Source organism: Tachysurus fulvidraco, chromosome 2 (assembly GCF_022655615.1).
Source record: "Tachysurus fulvidraco isolate hzauxx_2018 chromosome 2, HZAU_PFXX_2.0, whole genome shotgun sequence".
In the NCBI taxonomy this organism is placed as follows: Eukaryota; Metazoa; Chordata; class Actinopteri; order Siluriformes; family Bagridae; genus Tachysurus; species Tachysurus fulvidraco.
In genome coordinates, this window is record NC_062519.1 from 23,239,912 (window position 1) to 23,255,825 (window position 15,914).

The 15,914-nt window shown below is 45.8% G+C and overlaps 1 protein-coding gene across 1 annotated transcript in view; it reads left to right on the top strand.

Moving 5' to 3' along the window:
• Positions 1-15,914, top strand: part of ell (elongation factor RNA polymerase II) — a 35,282-nt gene that overhangs the window by 11,111 nt on the left and 8,257 nt on the right. The window contains exons 2-9 of the mRNA XM_027152207.2: positions 372-416; positions 9,225-9,346; positions 9,615-9,778; positions 10,476-10,726; positions 11,101-11,225; positions 12,114-12,207; positions 14,862-15,426; positions 15,851-15,914. The exon at positions 15,851-15,914 is cut by the window's right edge and continues 3 nt beyond it. Of these exons, the coding sequence (XP_027008008.1) occupies positions 372-416; positions 9,225-9,346; positions 9,615-9,778; positions 10,476-10,726; positions 11,101-11,225; positions 12,114-12,207; positions 14,862-15,426; positions 15,851-15,914 (1,430 nt within the window). The remainder of the gene's footprint in view (positions 1-371; positions 417-9,224; positions 9,347-9,614; positions 9,779-10,475; positions 10,727-11,100; positions 11,226-12,113; positions 12,208-14,861; positions 15,427-15,850) is intronic.

A 15,914-nucleotide genomic window follows, 5' to 3' on the forward strand; every position in this document is an offset into this window, starting at 1 on the left:
CACGTATTTTACACGTTCTGTCCACTGATTTATTTGTTTGTTTGTTAACTGCGCAGCCACAGGTCACTTGCAGGCTGTGTGCGGTTAGATGCAATCTTTTCTGTGTAAATAAAACAGGCCAGTAATAGCAACATCCTCCTTTTACTGGGGAAAACATGACTACATTTTTTTTTTAATTGCCGGTTAACTTACTGTAAGCCTTCGTACGTGTCGCTTACTTTGTTCTGAGTTTAACTACCGCCCGGCATTTGAACCTGTCACAATCGTGACATGTCAAGTTATTTATTTGTTTGTTTGTTTGTTTTAAATAAAGCCTTCTGACTGCCACATCATGTCGCTAATGTGTGTATAATCTGTCTTGTCTTTCACAGGGTGTCTCTGCTCGACCACTAATACGATTCACTGGAAATCAAGGGGTAAGTGTCGACTGCTTCTCCTATCATTATTCACTTTAGAAATGCGCTATTGTAGAAATGCGGTAAAGCCTGAAACCTCGCTTTGCCGCAGAAGGTGTCGGTCCTGACGGAGTTTCCGCCTCACTTTCGTTATCAGGAATTCCCCTTGTATAAAGGGTTCACCAGAGGTTGAAAGGAGCTGTTGACAGATTATCAGAGTGCTGCTTTGTGGCCCTGGACAAAGGAATAAACATAACACATGGTTATTTACTTCTGTTTTCTCGTTGTCCGTCCCGTCCACATCCAGGTTTCATTTATTATACCTTTGTCGACGAATTACAGACAGACGAAGAGCTGGTGTTTGTACGTTTAAACACTTACCTGAGGGCCTTTAGAGTAAACTCTCTCTCTCTCTCTCTCTCTAAACACTGCTCTTATTAAACATACTGAGCAGAAATACCCAGGAAACGTTAGCAGTTGTGTTTTTTTTTTTGTTTTTTTTTTGGTTTTATGACCGTAACCACTTCTTCCTCTGCAATTGTCAGTAATCTCAAAGCCTCCTGTGCGTGTTTCATCACTGCGGGTTTGCCCTGACTCATCTCCTGTGCGATCAGTCTGCCTCATACTCGACTTGTTCCTACAGCTTGTTCGCGTCTTTGATAAGACCTTTTTTTTTACGCTCGACCGGCATCGCTTCGGTTAACTACAACGTAAATATATTGTCTGAGGAGGAGGAGGATGAGGAGGAAGGGGGCGTGTCCAGACTTGTATAATATGCCTCGATGAATCCCTAGCAATCACAGGCCTGCTCGGTACTTCACCAGGCTCTTTGTTATTACTCTTTAACACACTTTATGAATTACTGACTCCCTTGACCTGTTCTCAACAACTCATGTCTGCGTTCTGCATTGAAAAGAGAGATTTCCAGGAATATCTCAGTCAGAACGAAGAATGATCTCAGTCAGGTTTCCTTTACGTGTAGCATTTTGCGCCGGAGGTTTTTCTTAGTAAACATTTGCCTGTAAATGCTGATGTAGTCTCAGACCAGAAACCCAAGAGAGCAGAATTCTCTCTGGTCTTTACCAGTCCATGCCCTGTGGGCTTTCAGGCTTTGCATCGGATTCATTTCTACAGGTTCAGCCCATGATTTTACACTTTCTTACACACTCTTGATAAAATTGTTGATAAGAGATGATTTATTCTTAGTGACAGTTTTTAAAGCTGAAGACAATAGTAATGTATTTTTACAAATGTGTGTAAAAGTTTTCTTCTTCTTTTTTTTAAACTGAAATGAAACGGATGGAATTTATTTATTCCCAGATGTTTTATTATTACATAATAATTGCCTTCAGTGCTGGGGAATGTTTATGATGAACTCACGAGTGAATTAATAATGACGTTTGAACATTATTAGCGCCGTTTACCGCGCACCATGTCGTGATCTCAGGTCACCTCTCATCTCGGCCCTGCCCGAAGAGCCACGTCGTAGTCTTCCCAAATGGAACGAAAGGCGAGCAGATTGACACGTGAATCTGGAATCGATTGACGGTTGTGTAGGCGTCCAGAGCTCTCCACGTATTTATAACAACTTGGGAACTCCGCCCCCTTTCGCCTCATCTCACATCAGTACTCAGTAATAGAAGTTCTCCTAGCTCTCACTTTTTATCACCAGTGTTCATCAATGTGACACGAGAAGGAAAAGATCAGATGAGATATAAATCGCACAACATGGGCAAAGTGAAAAGACGTCTGTAAGACCTCTCGTCCACCACGGTTTCTTGAGCCATCTTGAAAATGTTTGTCGTCCAGTGTCGCTGGTAGTACACTTCATTCAGTGTGAGCACACGACTCGCTCTGTTTATAATACACAACAGAGTAGTATAGTGCGAGATTTGGGACTGGTTTAATATGGATGTCGGGGAGAAAGATTTGAAAATGACAAAACCAAAAGGTTGAATTGGACAGCAGTGAAACCTCTGCAACACAGACATGCTCACACACAGCAGTTGGTCACACTAGAGACAGTAGTGTATGTAATATACCACGTAAGAGGCAACCTTCCCCCACCCGCTTATTGCCAAACCCTGTATTTACACTCGCCACAGTTTCTGCTCACGCGGAAACCCAACTGGAGCAGCACAGAAAACTGAGCGACTCCAAAACAAATTACATAAAAAAACCCAGTGCAGTCATGTAGAGGTGAAAAAGTATGTGTCCGTCTGCGTGCACGTCCGTCTGCGTGCGTGTGAGTCCGTCTGCGTGTGTGCGCCTGCCTGTCTCTGTGCGTGTGCCTGCCTGTCTCTGTGTGTGTGCGTGTGCCTGCCTGTCTCTGTGTGTGTGTGTGTGTGCCTGCCTGTCTCTGTGTGTGTGTGCCTGCCTGTCTCTGTGTGTGTGTGCCTGCCTGTCTCTGTGTGTGTGTGTGCCTGCCTGTCTCTGTGTGTGTGTGCCTGCCTGTCTCTGTGTGTGTGTGCCTGCCTGTCTCTGTGTGTGTGTGCCTGCCTGTCTCTGTGTGTGTGTGCCTGCCTGTCTCTGTGTGTGTGTGCCTGCCTGTCTCTGTGTGTGTGTGCCTGCCTGTCTCTGTGTGTGTGTGCCTGCCTGTCTGTGTGTGTGTGTGCCTGCCTGTCTCTGTGTGTGTGTGCCTGCCTGTCTCTGTGTGTGTGTGCCTGCCTGTCTCTGTGTGTGTGTGCCTGCCTGTCTCTGTGTGTGTGTGCCTGCCTGTCTCTGTGTGTGTGTGCCTGCCTGTCTCTGTGTGTGTGTGTGCCTGCCTGTCTCTGTGTGTGTGTGTGCCTGCCTGTCTCTGTGTGTGTGTGTGCCTGCCTGTCTCTGTGTGTGTGTGTGCCTGCCTGTCTCTGTGTGTGTGTGTGCCTGCCTGTCTCTGTGTGTGTGTGTGCCTGCCTGTCTCTGTGTGTGTGTGTGCCTGCCTGTCTCTGTGTGTGTGTGTGCCTGCCTGTCTCTGTGTGTGTGTGTGCCTGCCTGTCTCTGTGTGTGTGTGTGCCTGCCTGTCTCTGTGTGTGTGTGTGCCTGCCTGTCTCTGTGTGTGTGTGTGCCTGCCTGTCTCTGTGTGTGTGTGTGCCTGCCTGTCTCTGTGTGTGTGTGTGCCTGCCTGTCTCTGTGTGTGTGTGTGCCTGCCTGTCTCTGTGTGTGTGTGTGCCTGCCTGTCTCTGTGTGTGTGTGTGTGCCTGCCTGTCTCTGTGTGTGTGTGTGTGTGCCTGCCTGTCTCTGTGTGTGTGTGTGTGCCTGCCATGCGTGTGTGTGTGTGTGTGCCTGCCTGCGTGTGGTGTGGTGTGTGCCTGCCTGCGTGTGTGTGTGTGTGTGAGCCACCCAGCGTGTGTGTGTGTGTGTGTGCCTGCCTGCGTGTGTGTGTGTGTGTGCCTGCCTGCGTGTGTGTGTGTGCCTGCCTGCGTGTGTGTGTGTGCCTGCCTGCGTGTGTGTGTGTGCCTGCCTGCGTGTGTGTGTGTGCCTGCCTGCGTGTGTGTGTGTGTGTGCCTGCCTGCGTGTGTGTGTGTGTGTGCCTGCCTGCGTGTGTGCCTGCCTGCCTGCGTGTGTGCCTGCCTGCCTGCGTGTGTGCCTGCCTGCCTGCGTGTGTGCCTGCCTGCCTGCGTGTGTGTGTGTGTGTGCCTGCCTGCGTGTGTGTGTGTGTGTGCCTGCCTGCGTGTGTGTGTGTGTGTGCCTGCCTGCGTGTGTGTGTGTGTGTGCCTGCCTGCGTGTGTGTGTGTGTGTGTGTGCCTGCCTGCGTGTGTGTGTGTGTGTGTGCCTGCCTGCGTGTGTGTGTGTGCCTGCCTGACCTGCGTGTGGTGTGGTGGCGGCCTGCGTGTGTGCGTGCCTGCCTGCGTGTGTGTGCCTGCCTGCGTGTGTGTGTGTGCCTGCCTGCGTGTGTGTGTGTGCCTGACTGCGTGTGTGTGTGTGCCTGCCTGCGTGTGTGTGTGTGCCTGCCTGCGTGTGTGTGTGTGTGCCTGCCTGCGTGTGTGTGTGTGTGCCTGCCTGCGTGTGTGTGTGTGTGCCTGCCTGCGTGTGTGTGTGTGTGCCTGCCTGCGCGTGTGTGCCTGCCTGCGCGTGCGTGCCTGTCTGCGCGTGCGTGCCTGTCTGCGCGTGCGTGCCTGTCTGCGCGTGCGTGCCTGTCTGCGCGTGCGTGCCTGTCTGCGCGTGTGTGTGTGCCTGTCTGTCTGTCTGTCTGTGTGTGCGTCTTTGTGTGTGTGTGTGCGCGTCTTTGTGTGTCTGTCTGTGTGTGCGTCTTTGTGTGTGTGTGTGCGCGTCTTTGTGTGTCTGTGTGTGTGTGCATCTTTGTGTGTGTGTGTGCGTCTTTGTGTGTGTGGCTAGGAGGAGAATGATGAGCACTGTCCTTATGGTGCTGGTGTTTATATTAAAATGTATAAAATTCATATGAAATGACCCCTGAGTTTCCTCTGAGCTGCAGCCCTACACGTCACTTCACCTCTCTTCTCTTTCGTCTTCATTTTCGCTAATGCTGCATTCGATCCTTCAGTCGCATGCCTGCAGAATTTGAGGAGATTCACACGATAAGCGATGGAAAAGTTTGGCACTAGAGCATGAGACGGTAAAGAGTTTCAGACAGATGAGTGTTTGTAAAGGAGAGAATACGACGATATACAATACAAAGTCCAGTGGAATGAGTGTTATTATCAGCATGGAGTGGTGAGGCTGCTGGAAGGCTTACACACACGTCCACCTGCAAGCCACATGTGAAAGGAGAGTGATCTGTGTGTTGTGTAACTCGGGTCAGGGGGTGAAGCGGGCAGTTAAACCATGCATGGCACTTTACCACCCTGATGTGACTTGGTTCGTTAGGAGGACAAAATAAACATCATAACCAAATCAAAACTCTTCTGCTAATGAGAGCTTTACTGAAACATGGACACGATTTTAATCCAACAATGAATCTAATGCCACCTATATACACACACACATAGACACGCACATAAACACAGACACGCACATAGACACACACGCAGACACGCGCACACATACAGACACACATAGACACGCACACACACACGCACGCACACGCATGCACACACGCACATAGACACACATACACGCACACGCGCACACACACACGCACATAGACACACACGCACATAGACACACACATGCACATAGACACACATACACACACACACGCACGCACAGACACGCACGCACATACACACACACATAGACACACATACACACATGCACAGACACACACGCACATAGACACACACACACAGGCACGCACATAGACACATGCGCACATAGACACACACGCACACAGACACACACACAGATGCACGCAGACACAGACACGCACACAGACACATGCGCGCTCGTGCACACACAGACACACACAACCCCATGCAGCTGCGGTCGGATTCGGTGTTGTTTTGACATCGTCAAACTTCTTCCCCATGAGCTCAAACTTCCCAGGTGTCTGAAATACTATAAATAAAATTATTGCTCATCTTATTAATTGGAAAGCAAGATAAAAAGTTAAGTTTTAGGCTACAGCTGGAAGGTGGGGCGAGCGCCATGAATTTCAGTGACATCTTTTTATAAAGCTTATTGCTACGTAACGTTCCCATCCGCTTGAGGAAACAAATCCTGAAGAAGCCACGCCCACTTTCATTGATTTGTACATGGCGTCATTTCTTCCTGTTCATCTTCATTTTGTACTTTAAGTCAGAATTTATTTATTTTTTTTATATTTCCGAAAGAGTATCGTTTTGTCATGTTTGCTGACGATGTCAATAACCAGGAATGTTATTTTCCTGGCAGTGATAAACACACACACACACACCGAAGCAAGCTAGTGCGGTTAAAAGAAATCTAAGCATTCATGAAACGCCGCTTGACCGATCGGTTTAGTGCGCCGGAAATAACCGGTGTGTTAACTTCAGTTTAAATGCTCTGAGACTTTGTAGGTAGATTTAATTGTTGGTCCTTCAACGTGGGGCTCAAACAGCAGGTCTGAAACAGAGTTGAGGATTAGCTTTGGTTAAACGATACACAGGTGATCGTGTGTCCCACGGAACCCTTTTGTAGAGATGTAGCAGAGTTACAAGTGAAGAAAATGACCCAGAAAGCGAGTCTGTTGAATTATTTACACATAAAGATGAGTTATTTTACACTCGGGTGTAACACCCAGACCAGCACAGCAAAAATATTGTTCTGGCAGACTCAGGGGTATAATAGAGTCCCAAAACACCCAACACACACCGACTATTTATAGCTTCAGCAGTTCTGCTCGCATGCTCCATTCTGTATGAAGACCTTTATTAATTCACTCGCCCACAGCCAAGCGTTTGTGTTGCTTTCTGCGTTTTCCGGAAGCTTTCTGACATCATCTCACTTTCTAACGTTCTAAACTTTCCCCCTCGAGTACGTTTGACATCCTCGCTGATTATCAGACACATCAAACGCTCAGTCATCATTCTGACTCACTTCTTCCCCTTTTCCACCGAGGCAGTTTGAGTGCTGGTTCGGAGCCAGAGCCTAATTTCGAACCAGTTCTTTCTTTTTCGACCGCCAAAGCACCGGCTCCGAACCAGGAAAAGTGGTTCTTAAGTGGCACCAAAACGTTGCTGGTGTAGACTTAAGAACCGCTTGGGGCGGGGCTACTGTTAGCGCATTTGATAATGTACCTTAAGTTTACTAATGTTTAATACACTTTTACTTTACCGCGATATGATACATTATCAGCACACGTGATAGTAGGTAGCTACATGCTAAGGCTAATTTTTTTCTGTGTTAACGATAAAATAACGTTATGTACTTTATCGATTACAACCTCCGTTTATACAGATTACACAGAGCTGCACGTACACGTTTTATTCGCCGCGTTTGGATGTTAATGTAGGTTCACAAAGCCATGAGCATTAACAGTAAAGTAACATCCGCCATTGTTGTTGTGTTTGTCGCTGCTGCGCTAAAGTTGCTGGGACACGTGACACGTATACAGTGACATCACACTCGGCGCTGTGATGCTCTCTAGCCGTTGGAAAGGCAAACCGGTTCTTAGAAGGTTCTCCAGTGGAACCAACTTTGAACCAGCACTAGCTCTGAACCAGCACTTGGTTCTTTCCGGTGGAAAAGAGGCATTCCTGTTTCTCCTCTGCCTCACCAAGCTCACCTCACATTTGATTAGAAATACTCAAATCTCTAACCTGAATTGCTTCCTTTTTACCGCCGTTTTAGTCCATAACGTATTAAACGGACATTTCTCCGCCTCACGAGGTGTTCGCTTTGAGCTCGCATTCAGACGATGAAGACGTCGTCATTGTCGAGCCGCATGTAAACACGCCAGAACGTGAGATCGTGTATGTGGGTTTTTACATTGTCTGAGTTTAGTATTTTCAGAATTCTCAGATACGAGCGTGTGAACAGAAACGGTGTGTTCAGCACTAGTTTAATACGCACTTCTGAAACGATCAACGCACACACTCCACGTCTCTCGCACCTTGGACGGTTCAGACGTCTCAGGATAACCTGCACTGGTTTTCCGTGTCTACTTGTCACTCGTGTGACCGACTCACATTTCCAGGCTGACGTTTACAGGGTCTCACACCTTCACGTTTTACTTCCCGGATTTCCCGTCCTCACAGCTTGAAGGTGACACACTATGTGTAGTCGCAGGATTCCCAGACGACGTGTCTTGCTTTCGAAGCTCCTCTTCTCGCCCTGCACCAGTGAAACCCCACCACCTGCATTTCACACACTAATTCTGTTTCGCGTCGCACGTGTGGTGATCCCATCACTACTCCAGAAGTGAAGCGTAAGTTCGGTTCTTTTCCGCGAACCGGTTCTTTCGGACAGTTCTATTTAATGAACCAGTTCAAAAATCCAGTTCACCAGTTCTTTTACGTCCTGACGTAATGACGTCATTCACAATGACGTAAATTCCATTATCCCGCTGCCGCCAGATATTACTACAATCAATTTAACACATTCGAAAAGTTCTTTGTAATCATAACTTTAGTTGAATATGTTTGTTACATTTAAGTTTTGCAACTAAAACACGCAGTACAGGCATTGATGTGCAAACGTGGATGTTTTACGTGTCTTAAAGATATAAAGTTAATAAACTAATCTTCATCAAATTACCAAAAGCTTCATATAAAAATACAGACTAACCTGCACAACAGTCAACAGTAAAATTAACTGACATATATTGAGTGACATATTGATTTTTTTTTTTAAATAAAAATGTTTAATAGCCTATGACTAGTTAGTATGCATATCCCAATATGTATAATTTGCTCTGAAGGTTCACGCATGCGCAGCATCAACAGTATGTCGGACGCGTCCGAAACAGTCAGAAAGAAACAGTTCTCAGTTCTGTACTGATGATTCGCTGTATCGGTTCAGTAATTCACGCATGCGCAGTATCAACAGCTCGAGCTCACAGTTCTCTCAGCACAACATGTCTCAGTTCAGTGTACAGGAGTTACATATACTCCGGGATATTAGTTTATTTAGAGTCGGAGGGGCTGTCAGGCATCAACTTTAGTAACTTGTGGATCAGCGCTGAGTCAAGACGCGAACTGTTTAGAACGAATCAATCCGATTTGGTGAACCGGTTCATCCAGTTCACTAAAAAGAACTGGTTCAAAAGAACAATTCGTTCACGAACTGGCCATCACTATTCTGGAGGCAGAGTTAGAGTATAAGTTTGCCAGAGAAGTACGTATACGTGAGAAACGAAGTCCACAGAGAGCCAGCTGAGTACGGTGGGATTTCACGTGGGTGGGAGAAAATGTGCTGAAGGGGGGATGAATAGTGCCAGTAGTGTGATTGTTTTTGTTTTTTTTTTGTTTTTCTTGTTCCTCCCAACAGAAAATCTCAATACCCCAGTCCACGAGTTCCAATGATCTGCGAACGTTTACGTTCTATCTGTCCAATGTGGGGAGGGATAATCCTCAGGGCAGCTTCGACTGCATCCAGCAGTACATTACAAGGTAGGCCAGATTTCTCTCTCTGGATCTTTATACGCACGAGTCTGTGCCTTTGTCCAGAGGGGCAAACATGTCTGTAACTGCAGCTTTATTTAATCAGATGCTGTGTAAAAGTCTCGTTTCAGCCCTTTTTATATATCGCCGACTTGGATTGTGCTCTGTGTGTTTACACTTATGTTGAGCCTCTGGCTGACAAACCTCATTGCATACAGTTAGTTTCTGTAGAGTTTCAGTGGTTTGTACGTTCATGCTGCTCTTCTGGTCTCCTCAGTGAAGGGAGCATACAACTGGACTGCCTGGGAGGCATCCAGGATAAAATTACGGTGTGCGCCACAGACGACTCGTACCAGAAAGCCAGGCAAAGCATGGCTCAGGCCGAGGAGGAGACGCGCAGCCGTGCTGCCATCGTCATCAAGCCCGGGGGAAGATTCGTGGGTAAGAGAGTGCATTCCTTGGTTTGTGTGGTTTATGTTTCGATAACCCTCTGCGTCTAAAAACAGGATTTCCTGAATTATCGTTCTCTCTCTCTTGTCTGAGGTATAATTAGTAATAAAGTTTTTGTGATAAAAGAGAAAATGTTATTTACAGATTTCACTCACGACTGCAGATTTAAGAAGCCATCATGCTTTTTGTAGAGAGAAACCACGAGCAGGTTTGACAGTAAATTTGAATGAAAACTTTTCCACATGGTTCAAAATAAAATTTGTATTATCAGTAAAGAACTCTGGTATATAAGTATGTTAGTCCCCCCCCCCTCTCACTCTCTCTGTCTGCATCTGTCTCTCTCCCTCTCTCTCTCTCTCTCTTTCCCTCTCTCTCTCTCTCTCTCTCTCTCTCTCTCTCTCTCTCTCTCTCTTTCCCTCTCTCTCTCGCTCTCTTTCACTCTTTCTCTCTCTCTCTTTTTCCCTCTCTCTCTCTCTCTCTCTCTCTCTCTCTCTCTCTCCCTCTTTATCTCTGTCTCTCTCCCCCTCTCCCTCCTTCCCCCTACCTCTCTCTCTCTCTCTCTCTCTCTCTCTCTCTCTCTCTCTCATATCTATTATATATATATGTGTGTGTGTGTGTGTGTGTGTGTGTGTGTGTGTGTGTGTTCTTGACTTTATACTAATAGTCTTTTATACTGTTCCCCGTTCAGGTAAACGGGTCCAGATCCGGAAACCAGCGATGGCCATCTCGGACCCTACTGTAGCCCAAGTGCGGCGCTTCACTCGTCCTGTGCTCATCAGCAGCGGCACGAAGAAGAGTACAGTGCCACGGCCACTCAGGGAGCGCCTGGTCCACTTACTCGCTCTCAAACCCTACCGCAAACCCGAGTTGTTGGTGCGTCTCACAAAGGAAGGCCTCTCGCCCCAGGACAAGGACACTTTGGACAGCCTCCTGCAACAGGTCCGTGCCGCAGTGCAAACACTTTGTTTTTATACAAGGGGAAAAAAAACCAAAACACATTTCGATGCGTGTGTTCAGAGTTCACACAGGGAAGCTGAGATTTAAGGAAAACAGGTGCTGGTGACCTGCTCGCTGATCTTATTGTGTCGCTAATCTGCTGCGCTCTCGTGCTATTATTTACCACGTCAAGAAAAGCCAAGCACGTGCTTTAGCATACCGCCTCATGTATGCGTGCGTAAGGAGAAAGCTATTTGTTTTCTGATAGAATTGATTATTCGATATTGATCTCACACACCACTTTACACTACAGTAATATGTTTTGTGATGGCGTCGATTTTTGAGAAGCTCCATTTCTCCTTTTTTTTCCCTTATAGGTGGCTAATCTGAATAGCAAGGACAACACCTTCACATTGAAGGACTGTTTGTTTAAGGAGGTTCAGAAGGATTGGCCTGGCTACACCGAGGTAGACCAGCAGATACTGAAGAGGATCCTTGTGCGGTAAGCTGAGCATAGAACCAGCGCCTGTTGATTAATTATAATTCATTTACATCCTGCAATTCTATGACTGATTTGTTCATTCATATTCCTTCATTTCTGACACCTTGGGAAATGAATATATTTTACTTTGTTCTGTCGTCAGGTTGATTTGCCTCGTGTTATGACTTTCATATCTAGCCGTACTTTAAAACATCAATCATGAAGGAATCATAAACGCAATTCTGCACGAGGATTATCAGTGTCCGGAATACGGGATAATGTTTATAAGCAGTCACATCCGCTGCCCACGCAGTCACGCACTTGGTACTGAATTAGTGACTGTTGTGCAAGAACCATGCAACCAAACGGTTCAAAGGTCTCCTGGCACAGCATACGTGATCCCAAATGCTGTGTGCGCCTGGCTGAGGTCCAACATCTGCTTATGGCCAGATGTCACGTATTTAAACAAACAGCCACGGCGGCTCTCGCTAAGCTACGCGCCTTCTGTCTTGTTTTTCACTCTCCTAATCAGGCCTCGTGTTTCTTCACCAAGCGGTACCCATGTCCCCATGCCCTCTGCTAATAGACCTACTCATGTTGTTACGCATCACTTCTATAGTCTGGCATAAAAATGGGACTCAGATTTGTAATACAAAATAAACTGTGTTTAACTGGTATGTAAAAAAATGACCAGAGGTATTATTTTAGCATACGTGGTGAACTGCTTTGTACAGAGAGAACCTAATCTCTCCATGACGGGTGTGATGGTAAAAATCTGCCTTTTTTTTTTTTCTTTCCCCCCTACCTATCTTCTTTTGCTCCGTTGTCTCCGGTTTTGTAGCGTCATCGTCGCACCAATCAGCGTGATTATTCTGATTCCTTTGTTTGACCTGTTTTGTTTCTCCACAGGAAACTGTGCAAGGCTCAGAGTAGCGGTGGTCTCGTGCCCGGGGAGAATCCCGTCAGCCCGCACAAAGAACAGGCCAGTAGCTCTCCGTCTCAGGTTAGTCTGTTCTCTACATTCCAACTCATCCAACTGATTATTTATTTATTTATTTATTTCCCCCCTCAATTTTTCTCCACATTATGTATTTTTTCCGCCTAATACGGACATCGGCTGCCTCTCCCTGGACTCATGACTGCTTCCGGGCAGGGAGAGCGTTTGTGTCTGTCTCTTTATCTCTGTGTATGTGTGTGTCAGCATCATCTCTGAGGCCCTCTAATGGCTGGCTGCGGTACAATTTTTTAGCTCCTCCCATTTCCCTGTATGGGGCTGGAACAAGCCAAAGGTGCATTTTAAGTTGCCTCCGCACAAATATGTTCAGTGTCCTTTTTTTTTATTATTAAAAAAGTATATTTTCACTCATTCATTTTTCAGTATTTACCATTTTGTGGTAAAGTTCTTTACACGTTCATCCCAAGCTGTAGACAATCTCCTCAATGTGCACGCTACCAACTAGAAGCAGAGGCGCGTCCACAGAGGTGAGAAACGGACCCAGTGTTCGAACAGCCGAATCCAAAGATGGCAACATTCTAATCTGCGAAAATGGGAGTCAACGTAGTACCATGTCGTATTTCAACAACGTCGAAGGCCTCCTTAATTTGTTCCACCTTTTCCGACCAAACGATGACGGTTCTCATACCTGCGATTTCAACGCTTGGAATCAACTTCAGACCTTTTATCTCTAATTTGGAACAGGCCACGCCTCCCCACGAAACTGCTCATCACTTGGTTGTCTCTTTGCTTTGGCGTCTACAAAAACTGAGCTATTGATTCAAAATTCTTTGTTGTTCAAGTCCTTGAATTACAGTATTTTCCGCACTATAAGGCGCACCGGATTATAAGGCGCAGTGTCCATTACAGGGTCTATTTCTGTACTTAACCCATACATAAGGCACACCGTATTATGAGGCGCATGCTAAAACATACGGTCTACAAAAAAGGTAACAGAAGCAAAACAGTGCGTTTAGTTGAACTTTATTCTACTATTTAACAACACACACACACACATTATTTTTTAATCATTCTTCTCCCACAAATCCATCAAAGTCCTCATCTACTGTGTCTTCTTAACTTGGCGCAGTACATTTTCTTGCTTCCTCCACTTTCGAACCATAGATACATTGATGTTGAATACTTTCAGCTGCTCTATTCCCATTTACAACCGTGTAACCGTGTCTGTAGTTTATAATTGTGCCTCGTAAGCATCTGATTTTTATTGGCGGATGGCAAACCACCTTAAGGTGCATTTACCGCCACCTACTGGACTGGAGTGTGGAGCGCATAATGGTTAGGAAGAAGCAAATGTTGTTTTGCAACATACTGGTAGTTATACCTCCCGGAGGCGTGGCGAAGGTAAGCGTACGTACTGTACGTATTACGTAATGTCCTCTGATTGGTTTATCGCTGCCAGCGTACGTAGTGTATGTATTACGTCCCTGTGTCAGCGGGAAACGATCCGACAGTCAATCGAGCGGAGCGCTTACCAAAGTCGCACAACAACATTTTTACAGATTTTTGGAACTCAGTGCACACACAAGGCACACCGGATTATTAGGCGCACGGCCGATTTTTGAGAAACTTTAAGGCTCTTAGGTGCGTCTTATAGTGCAGAAAATACTGTAAACCTGAAATTCAATCACATCTTGACTGCTTCAGTTCAAAAGCACGATCACTGATTAAATACTGGGCATCACTGAAAAATACTAATGTAGTTATTTATATGGACTCAATTTTCATGAGTTATAATAGTCAAGCCCCGTCTGTGGCCAGGGTGAATTTTGCTTCCTTTCACTGTTCTTGTGCAATTTTCCTCTTCTTGTGTTTGCAGTATCGTGCTGAACAAACCCATGTGTGAGGGAACAGATCTGAAGCCAGAGTGTTGTTTTGGTTCTGCTTCCCCAGTGCTTACTTTATTCATCTCTGACAAATAAACTCAGTAAATTAATATGTAGCAGTTTTTATTCACTGTTTAGCTGAACTAGAGCTATTGAGTGAATATTGGCTTTATCTTATTGCTTGTAGTAATCAGTCACGGCTGTTCAGCCCTTAACCGGACTCTGAACCCTTACGCCTATGCCAAGTTCTAGCTCTGTCAGCAAATCCATGCTGCCAAAACTCCGCTCTTTTCTAAATCCCACATGATTATTTCTTCTTGATTGATTGTACTTTATTCTGTACATCATTTAACGAAATCGTTCTCATTGTTATTCAGAATACGCAAAATATTTGATGTGTTTTTAGACCTATGATAGTCTGTTGAGAGAATTTTTTTTACCTTGTGGTTTTTATACAACCCCAAGAATTATTTGCTTTACTTTTGTGTGTCTTTGTGTGTGTGTGTGTGTGGGCTGAAACAATTGGACCAAATCAGAAGCAAAAGTCTTAATTTTTCTCTCAGGCTGACCAGATGAACAGAAAATGCTCAAAGGACTTAATGAAATACTTACATCTTTGCAGCGTAAAATTTTTGCTCAATTTATGATTAACGGGAGCCATTTTTCTGTTCTGAAATCAACACGAGTGTTTCCCAGGAGCTTCCACTGAATACTGAGTATACACCGAGATTATACAGGGCATGCGTTTAGCAAACGGAGACATTATGAGGAAAAGGTTTTATATTAAAGGTCTTTTGCGGCCATGTTTCTGTTTTTCAGAAAAGGACTACTGAAGACTTTATCGACCCCCTGGCAAACAAGAAGCCCAGGATCTCGCACCTGATCAGCAAGGGATCGGCACCCGTCAACGGAAAGTTGGCGAACTCTTCAAACGGGAAGGACTCGTGCGGGTTATCCAGTGCTCCGCTTCCGCTACTGGAACTATCTCAGCATCTCGAGCCTCTGTCGGACGTCAGCAACGACTCGAGCCACAACGGCCGAGACTGTGAAGGCCAGGAGCAGGCAGTGGCTGAGAGGTTAAGCCAAACCTCAGGCTTTACAGGAAGCTCTCTGCAGACTCGAACTCAAACCCAGGCGGTGTTGGGCTCCACAACTGTACCACCCTGCAGCCTGGAAGGATCAAAGGAGCGCAGCAGCTCACCCTTGGTGCACGGCAAGTCCAAGAAGTCCAAAAAACACAAAGATAAAGACAAGTCCAGAAAGAAAGATCCAGAGAAGGAGAAGCGGGACAGGAAAGCCGCGGAAGGTGGCGATGGATTGCAGTTGACGAAACTGTACAATGTTCCAGACCTGAGCATGATGAGTATTCCACATAAAAGCACAGGTACAGACATCGTCCAGTAAAGGAGTGTTTGGAAAATGACACATTTTGAATCTGACACATGTTGAACACTCGAATCTGATTGGTCTGAAAGATGTGCATCATTTTTGTAGAATAGCACACAGTTTGTTTGTTTGTTTGTTTAAGGGGGAGTGGCTAGAAAAGTAAGGTCACATGCTCCTTAGCTCACAGTTTAACCAGCTGTTTTTACAAATGCTTCAATAGTAACAGTGTTATGCCTTTAGGATTTTTTCTATTGACCTTTAAAACCTCTAGATTTATATTTTTGGCCACTAGAATGATCCAGACATCTGTCTTGGAAAGCTTCGACACTTTCCCCGAACATCTCATCACTATTTACCCCCACAAGTGTGTTTGTAAATCTGCTACGAGCTGCATGAATCCTCTTGTGCTTGTTTCCTCACAGATCTGAATGGGACATGCAACAGCTCCAGTATTCCTGCATCTTCGTCTGTGATGGCAGACTATTT